This window comes from Astatotilapia calliptera, chromosome 9 (genome assembly GCF_964374335.1).
Source record: "Astatotilapia calliptera chromosome 9, fAstCal68.1, whole genome shotgun sequence".
NCBI lineage: Eukaryota > Metazoa > Chordata > Actinopteri > Cichliformes > Cichlidae > Astatotilapia > Astatotilapia calliptera.
The window spans coordinates 12,767,310-12,777,110 of NC_137430.1; the positions used below are offsets into that span (position 1 = coordinate 12,767,310).

The 9,801-nt window shown below is 39.7% G+C and overlaps 1 protein-coding gene across 1 annotated transcript; it reads right to left on the reverse strand.

Moving 5' to 3' along the window:
• Positions 1-3,331: 3,331 nt before the first annotated feature.
• LOC113028794 (B-cell receptor CD22-like) lies at positions 3,332-8,093 on the reverse strand. Its single transcript, XM_026179245.2, has 8 exons — positions 7,708-8,093; positions 7,489-7,564; positions 6,978-7,361; positions 5,937-6,242; positions 5,595-5,855; positions 5,424-5,514; positions 5,223-5,268; positions 3,332-5,085 (listed from the first exon to the last, which is right to left on the reverse strand). Exons 2-8 carry the CDS (start codon positions 7,559-7,561, stop codon positions 4,774-4,776), a joined length of 1,473 nt encoding a protein of 490 aa, XP_026035030.1. The 5' UTR covers positions 7,562-7,564; positions 7,708-8,093; the 3' UTR covers positions 3,332-4,773.
• Between the last annotated feature and the right edge of the window lie 1,708 nt (positions 8,094-9,801).

Here is a 9,801-nt window from a genome sequence, read left to right on the forward strand (position 1 = left end):
ACTTAATATGGGCCTGCTCTTGGCAACTCTGGTGCCACTAGGTTTTTCTTCCATCGACCAAGCAATTGCTTCCTGACGTACATCAAAAAGCGTAGACTCTGGCTTTTCCCTCACCATCTTGCGAAGCTCCCTTCGCAGAGTGGAGTCTCTTACTCCCTCCACAAACTGGTCTCTAACTGCCATCTTTGTGTCTCGTACTGCATCAGGCCTTTGTTTAAGGGCTAAGCGGAGGATCTGGGACAGAGCGTGTGAGTACTCAAAGAAATCTTCACCTTCTAGCTGGAAACGGCTAAAAAAGGTTTGCAGTAACTGTGCTACACTGCGCCTCTCACCATAAGCTTCTCTGAGAAAACAAAATATTTCTTCGGGTTCAATTTGCTCTCCCCCAGTACATAACTTGATCTCTTCAAGTGCAGAACCCCTGAGGAGGGAAAAAATGAAGTCAACCTGATCATCATTACCCAAGCCTCTAGTTCTGATACCCCTCTGTACTTCATCAATAAACTCCTCTACAGAACGTCCATCTACGGTTGCATCCCCACTAAAGGGTTGAATAGGTCGCTCTCGCGGCAGATATACATATGACCTACTTGCCCCATCACTCAAAGCAGTTATCCTGGCCATAGCCTGGTCATGTTTGTTACTCAGTTCTGACAATTTTGCCTGAAGCTCAGTGACAGGGTCCCTTGCGGTGGCCCCCGCCAAACCCTGGTCATCGTCACTGTTTGTGTCTGACATAATGAAATGTCTGTGTCCAGATTAGTCTTTGGTCAGGATGCAGAAATTGCCTTAGCAGTCTATTCAGCTAGGTGCCACTGATGTCCTCTTCTCCTCTGGAAAGAATCCTTCCCTCGATCGAAATCACCCTCTTCTGGAAAGACTGGCCACTGCTCCTCTGCACACCTCTGGTATGGCCTCAATCGTCCGATCCTTTCCAATCCCTCGCGTCGCAGGTGACCACCACTACAGTTATTTCTTGCACCGTAAAATAACCTACTTAAACGGAAACCCATAAAAAACAAAATCGCTGAGCTGCCACTTTTGCAGATACCCCACTCCTGGTACCAAATTGTGTAGCCTGGCTAAATTAACCAGCCCAGAACACAGATTATCTTTGGGGTTCTTTTAATCTGAATGATAAAGTAAGTGCTCAGAAGAAAATAACAAGGTTGTAAAAATAAAGAAATAAAATTGTTACAGACAGCTCCTATCCAGTAACAGCTTTGTGCTCTGGTAACCCACTGCTACTGCAGGTTATTTCCCCAACTTTATCAGCATCTGGAACTCAAGGACATCTAGCGTCATTTCGTGTCTGATATAAACCCAAACATAAATAAAACAAAACTTAGCAGTGCAAAAATAACTGTAGTGGCTTCTCCTGCATAGATACAGAGCCAAGATTAAACAGTTAACACGGTACATTTCCCTCTTACCCACAGAGATAGTATAATACAAGTGTGAACTCAAATACATACAGTGCATTAATCCAGCAGAAAACGGAATATGGATCCCTCTGAGACGAACGGCGAAGTTGGTGGCAGCTACTCCTGGTGCCTTAACTGTTGCACACTTTGCGTTCAAAACAGATCACGCAGCGAAAAAAGGCATTGCACACCCACATAACACCAATGCAAGCTAGCACTCGTGCATGTCTCCGTAGATCCCCATGATCCCTTCCGCTCTCAGAGGTACCCCAAAAGAAAAACAGTGCCATCCAGTGGCATGTCCCATAATATCGAACTTCCACCCGGCTACATTTGTTATAAGAACTCAATGATCTATCTACAAAGAAAATTCAATAATCAATTCTTTAAAAAAAAACTAGCATGATGTTTTTGCTGTGTGCTTTGTACCTAAGATCATTATTTAATTAAATGCATTTATTCATTTTAATCTTTTTTTTCCTTTTGACTGCTCTATAAAAGTTATTGTGTGTCATTATGTAGCCACACCCAGGCCTGATTACTGCCACACCTGTTTTCAATGAAAAAATCACTTAAATAGGACCTGCCTGACAAAGTGAAGTAGACCAAAAGAGCCCCAGATCATGCCGCCATCCAAAAAAATTCAGGAAATGATAAGAAACAAAGTAATTGAGATCTTTGAATCTGGAAAATAAAGTTTGGTCTAAAGACATTTCTAAAGCTGTGGGAATCCAGTGAATCACAGTGAGCCATTATCCACAAATGGTGAAAACATGGAGAAGTGATGAATGTGAAGCTGATTAATATTACCCCAAGAGCGCAGCAATGACTCATCCAAGAGGTCACAAAACCCAGAAAAACATCCAAAGAACTGCAGGCCTCACTTGCGTTTATTAAGGGCAGAGTTCATGACTCCACTATAAGAAGGAGACTGGGCAAAGATGGCCTGTATGGCAGAGCTCCAGGATAAAAACCACTGCTGAGCTAAAAGAACATGAAGGCTCATCTCTGTTTTGCCAGAAAACATAATTTTGATGCTCAACACTTTTGGGAAAAAACTCTGTGGACCAACAAGACTTTTGCACATCTGAGTTTGGGTTTTCTTAGGAATAAGCAAAAGCATCAGGTCTAGACATACAGATCCAGCAGTTCAAACTGATACAATGAGTTTTGGACAAGTTGTAGGTGAGCAATAGAGAAGAAAAGAAAAGAAAGAGAAGGTTGATGCAAGGGGTTCTGCTGTTGAAACTGGGTCTAACAACATGGCTTCTATGTGCCATCTACCTCTCGATGTCACTAAAGCAGTCAAGGAGAGGCTGGACGGAGTATATACCAGAGTACTTTAGTGCAAAATAAACTTGACTGTTGTCTGCCAAACAATGAAAGGGAATATGTTTTGAGAAAATAGTGTCAAGTGGCAGCAGGTGAAAGGAGAAAAGGAGAGGTCCAAGAATTAAGCCTTGTGGTCTTTACTGGGGGGGGCAGAGGTGGCGATAAAACCATCATTGCTGACACAGAGATGAGGATCTCATGGTCCAATGTGTCAGAGCACACAGTTCCCGAAATCAGTTGCTGAAGGAATATCATTAAATTCCCTTAGTAGTGTTGTGGTAAACAGTGTTGTGGTGAGTTTTATACGCAGACTGTAAAACTTTCAGGATTGCATGTTCATCTAAGAAGGATTTAGATTTTGGTTTAGGCATTTTTTCCAGGAGCTAAACAAAAAAGGTTGCTTTGACACAGGGCTAAAGTTTGACAAAGCAGAAGAATCAGGCTGGAGTTTTTCAGCATGTGTTGCACAACAGCATGTATAAAATGTTTGGCACTACTGAAAAATTCAGGGTCCTTCAAAGTAAACCAAATCACTGTAACACCATTTTTAAAATATAAGACGTTTTATAACAAAGTCATGTCAAGTCAATTTATTTATAAGAACAATATTGAAAAACCAGTAAAACCATAAGACAAGAAATAGAGAGAGTAGAGAGCTGTTGTTGTGGTGTGAAGTACTTGCGGCTGGTAGCTTGTGAGCTGCAGCCGCGGTAAATAAAATGGCTCAAAACCTCGACCCGTGGACTCGCCGTGTCTCATTCACATTCTTGAAGTCAGTAGATGATAGAACTGATTCACCCAAAGTTGTCCAGAGTTCATAAGAATCTGACCAAAAATAACTCATTTAAATACCATTTATTTAACACCATCACTCTGAAATATGACTATAATTGATTTCAGTTTCGTGGGTTCTCCTCAAAGGATGAAGAAAGAAGTGAAGCAGAGCCTGAAAACGGCACTCAAATCCAAAAAGTGGCATCACAGGAGATCTTAACAACAGACACATTATTGGTTAAATTTCACTCAACACCAAAAGACAAAACTCTAAATCACCATTTGAATTTTAGTGTTCCATCACTCCACACTAAAATGAAAAAACAAGAACACATTTCACTGAGCTCATCATCAGACAAAGCATCCACAACAATACTTGGAGGAACAAACAGGCACTAATAAGTTTTTATATTATGCCATACGGATTTAGGGATATGCTGGTTAGACATGCAGCTCATACATTTAAAGATAAGATACGAATGTAGTCTGATTTACAGAAAAGTAATGGCATTTGCTCTTCAATGTGATCAATGTACTGTAACTTTGCAGCAGAAACTGAACTGCTGGGTCAATATTGACTTGTTTTAACATTTGTGGTGTGCTCAAGGCCAGAAAGGCCACTTTATGTGCTGTCTGGATCATATCACTCGGAGGAGTATTTGTAGGGTTCAGTGCTTTGTGGTCTGGGCAGTGGTATATGCTCATAAATAAGGGCTGAACATCAGACTAAAACAAAATCTGCAAATATTTGAAGTTTACACTCTCTAATTCTTAAGAGTTTTTTGTAAATCAAGTTCTATTTTCATGTGGAGTTTTCCTTCCTTTTAGATGTTGCAGCCAGAGATTAGGGAGACACTGTATGAATTGCAATATTGTTTTGTAAGCTTTACAACAGAGCTTGAAGCAATATGTGTTGGATTAAAATCCACCAGAAACTTTCTCTGTTCCATGAAACGTTGGGCGTAGTCAAACAATCATATTTGATTAGAGGGAGATTCGTAATGAAGTGAGGTGATCTGGAAGTATCTGACTGGCCACTTTAACGAGAGCTGGTCAGATTATCACTTCACAGGTGAACTCTCAACATCATGTTGGTGATGTTTCTGATCCAGTGATGTTTCCAGAAATCTTATTCCACTAGTGAGACAGATATGCAAGCATCTAAATGAAGTTTAAAGGGAAAGCAGAACCCCCCCCCCCCCCCCCCCCCCCAATATGCAGGAAGTGGTTTGCTGGGTTAACTTCATTGATTTCTGTGTTTCTTTGTTAATGGACTTTGGTAATGTAATGTCTTAACACAGCTGTTCTCACTTATTCGGACCTCAGCGTAGAGTTCCTCTTGGCCATGAGCTCTCTGTGTTAAGCTGTTTTCTGGCTTGTTGACTTTCACCTGTGCGTACACCGTATCCTGCTGCTGTCCTCTGTCCTGCACTGAGACAAAGGATGCTTCATATCCAGGCTCAGAGAAGTTGATCTCTCCATAATGGATGTTTCCTTCCCCTCCTTCTGTTTTACTTGTCGGCTCTTCAACAACCAGCTCTTCACTTCTTTGACTCTATGAAATAAACCAGGAGGGTTTGTGGCTGCATTTCAAACTATTCTTATTGCTATTTTCAGACAATTTAAAGTGAACATATTGCCCTGATGAAATTAGTAATCATCTGAACAAACTAAAACTTCGTATTTTCCTACCTGAGTCTCTTGCTGAGTTTGGTACTTTAACAACCTGAGAGCTCTGCTGTAAAAGGTAGACACATCAACTATAGTCAGTTAGTTGTTAAATATTTTTGTGAGTAAAGTTAAGCCTGAAAGGAAAAGGACATTTTTAATATGTAGCTAAAATATCCGTGACAGTAGCTGAACATGATTTCTGTTTTGATGTGAGATACTTACAAAGCAAAGATAATTAAACAGATCAGTAAGACCAACCCAAGGATGCCTCCAAGAAGTGGACTCAGTGGTAAAGAACCATTATTCTGATGTCCTGATAGAAAAATATGAAAAAAATAATGTTCCCAAAAAAATATGTTATTTAATTTGCCATATGGTGTAGTTTAACTTTACCTGCAACAGTCACGTTAATCTCTGCTGATGTCTGATTACCCAGATCATTAGTGGCCACACAGTAATAAACTCCTCCATCTGTTACATTGAAGCTGTAAATCTCTCCTTCAGATACTTTCACAGCTCCATCTCTGCTCTTCTTGAACCAGGTGAAGCTGCTGACTGGAGGTTTGGCTCTGCTGGAGCAGGTCAGGTTCACCCAGCTGCCTGCTGACACCAAACCTGATGGACTGATGGATGCTGAGGTGTCTTTAGGAGCATCTGGAGAAAAAAAATGAAGTCCTTTAAACATTTTTTTAATGACAGGATAAAAAAACAACAACCAAACAACGAGTGTCTTACATGAAACACTGAGAGTCTCTTCTGTCTCTGCTGTCTTGGTGTCTTTTCCTTGGTTCACAGGATATCTGGCAGAGCAGCTGATCTTCTTTCCATCATGTGTGTCTGACAGAGTGATGTTCTGCTGGATTTTAGTTGTAAAGCTTCCATCTGTGTTTTCCTCTATTTTGCTGTGAGAGTCTTGTTGGAGATTCCAGGTGAGTTGAGGAGGGGAGTGTGGACAGGGAGTGAGAGCTGAGCAGGTTATAGTGACAGACTCCTTCTCCTTCAGATCACCTGGGATTGTAATATTGGGCCTCCAAGGAGAATCTGTGGTTTCACATCACAAACGTATTTGTAAATCGATAATAGAGAAATACAGCAAATACAGACAGAGCTCAGTGTAGGTGTTTGAAAGTCCCCATACATGTTTCTACTGTACAATCGAGAACAAATGTAAAATGTATTCAGGTTATATTATTTGCAGAAAGTAGCAGACATGTTTGAGCTCTGGATTAGTGTTGTGATAATACAGGAAATACAGTCAAGACACAGAGAGTAATGTGGGACTTTTGCTGCATTCAGGGAATATATTTTATTAATTTTTTTTTACAATATGTTTATGTCATCTATCCTCTAAATATTGTTAATTACTTATTTACTTTTTTGCACAGTTTCATGTCTTTTAGGGTTTATTTTTCTCTTTCTGTTTCTTGCAGTTTTGATGGAGTCTTGGTATTTGCATAATACAGACTATAGTCCATATGTCTATGTATGTTAACATTGTGCAGTCAGGTTGTGTTTCGTATGTGTTTATAAACTTTACTAAACAACATTTATGCTGAAATGAAAACCTTTTTTATTTTTGACTAAATCCTTTTATTGTTCACAATAAAGAACACAAAAAATCATCTAAATACAAAACAATTACAGAAACATATTTTTGTTATATTGGACTTTGTTGTGTTGGATTTGTTTTTTGTTGTTTAAAACAAGGCTGCATTTAACTTTATATTTTTGTTTCAATAAAAATTGCATCGACTGATGAAAAGAAATGTATCTTACCTTTAATTTTTATTTTAAGAGGTTCACAAACAGCTGTTGCTCTGAACGGCCAGTTCATAATTCTGAAGTAATATGTGTTTGTATAAGTTGTGGTTAAGTTGGAAAACAAAGTGGTGCAGTTTTTCTCCTTCAGGTTTCCTGTAATCTTCATTGGATAGATGTTAACTGTCCCACTGCTGTTGAAGATCTCATTGTTTGGAAATTTATTAACATTGGAGTGATTTTTAATCCACACTCCAAAGACAGCTCTTCTGATGTCAAACTTTACTGGTCCAGCAGCACTAAAGCTACATGGGATTTGTAAACATGATCCACTCAGAGCTTCCATCTCTGTTGGTGCAGTGATGAAGAGGTCTGAATACTCAGGACAAGCAGTCGAAGGCTCTGGAAAAAACAAACAAACAGAGTATATCATTAAAATGTTGAAATCTCTCAATTTTTTTCTCCTGTCCTCTCAACATCTTCAATATAAAGTTAACTGAATGTAAATGACTGAAATGAGTCGACTCACTTGGAATAAAGAGGAGACTCAGTAACATGATGCCTGTCATGATGTTCACAGACTGGACTGTCACAAAACTCATCACCTGGAAAAATATGAAAAAATACATGAATCCAGTGATGAATAAGGAACATGTAAATTCTTTTAAAAAGTAATTTGTTATTAAAAATAGAAACACAATATCACAGTCTGATATAAACAAACAAAACTGCAAATGTGTTTTCTTACCAAATGATCAGACTGCTTCAGCAGAGAGACGACAAAATAAAAGTCAACGTGTGATTTCAGCAGAAGCAAAGTGAGTGAAACACTTCTCTGTTTGGATGTTGTAATGTCAAAGCAAACAGACGTCTGATGTTCCCATCATGCACTCCAGTTTTTCAGATGCTGTACTCCTCATCTGTCTGCCCTTAGATGTTCTGGGGCGCACTGACAGAGGTGAGGCTGCCGGACACTGGCGCCACCGGGCCCTCTGACCACCACCAGTAGGCAACGGGTGAAGTGTCTTGCCCAAGGACACAACGACCGAGACTGTCCAAGTCGGGGCTCGAACCGGCAACCTTCCGATTACAAGGCGAACTCCCAACTCTTGAGCCACGATCACTGATCTCACAGTGCAATGTGCTGCTGGGTCCGTGCATCCATGTGTGTGTTACTTTGACATAAATCAATTTTAGATGCTTAAGAGAAGACAATCTTAAAGCAAACATTACACAAAAAGAAGTAATAAAGAGGCCAAATGAAGAAATTGTGTTGCAGAAAGCTGTATGTCTACAGCTTTGTACACACACAGGTTGTAGAAACCTGTTGACCAATTTCCTCAGTGTAGAAAATATTTCTTCCTTTGCTTTGTGCTTCAGTCGAGACATTCAACCAAATGCAGATATTGGAATTTATTTAACTTTTTTATTTATTTCACGAGTGGCTCTTTCAGTGCCACAATTAGACACTAAACATGAGAAACTACACGCTAACAGTAAGTGCACAACACACAGACAGAAAGTATGAAGTTTAACATCCAAATGTTAACACTGAAAGGCTCAAAGGGCCCACTGGAACCCTAAGTTATTTTTCCTTGACCTTGTGTGTGTATTTTCTTCCTTCCCACTCCTCATAAGTGTTCTGGTACCCCAACATCTGACACAGACACTCATATTTTTGAGTTAGGTAGTCTTGTGTAGCATTGATTGTTTAAGCTGGGGACTGTTACTGGAAGCTTGCCCCGATTGGGAAGCTGCTGGCTAACACAAGCCAGGGCACTCTGATCATGAAGCATCCCCACCAGGATTATTTGTCTGTAACACTGTGGCTCTGATGTATCACACTTTAGGCCATTACTATTTTACTTTCCTATGTGCACCATGGTTTAATCATGAAAGCATTGTACATCCTCAGAGGGTAATTCTACAAGCACTAATAATAACATTAACCTCCTAAGACCCGAACTCTTCCACAGCATGCATTTTTAATTTCTCTTTGATATTTGGGCATATTGGGACCCGATGAATGTAAAAACAAAGAATTACCTGATTTTGGGTTGTTTTTTTTTACCTGATTTTTGTTTCTAAGAAAAATGAGAGCAACATATGAGGATATTAGTTAAAAATTTCGATAGAACAGTAGCAGTATAATGTCCTCGTAAGTGGATATCAGGCTCTTCAATGCAGCACTGAACTCAATACATCCCGTAATAATATTTAGGAAGGCAACCCGCTACTGCAGTCCAAATTTGGAAGTTGGCTTATGTTTGATAATCAAAGTAGGAAATACTAATGAAAATCTTTCAGCTTTGAGATGAGATCATAGAAGATCGTTCATTCTGGTAAATGTCCCTGGTCATGTGTGTGGAGCAGCAACACGTGATATCTATCTCTCCTCTCTTCAACTGCTGTACAAGCACTTCTTTTTCTACAGCACAGACGAGTGTGCTGCTGGTTGTTTTGAGAACTGTTCATCGAAAGTGTTTGAGCACTGACTCAAGAAACAAGCTGCGAGGTTTGTTTTCTTTTTCTCTCATGTTTAGATTATTTTTCTAAATGCATGGCTAAAGACAAAGGGTTCAGCTGCTAAGCAGTCACATAGATGTGGTTAGTACCTGACAGTTAGATTTGATAGGCTAAACTGTTGCAGGAGGAATCTCGGTTGAGAGTGATACTGAGGTTGAGCTTAATTTATTTCTTCTTCTGCTCATGATATTATTTTCTGACAAACTCAACCTGCTCTGTTTCACCATCATTTTTAACTTCATCTATATTAAAAGCAGCAAGCAAAACATACATTTCTGCCCTCATTACAAAGCACAGCTATATACTGAGTGAACAC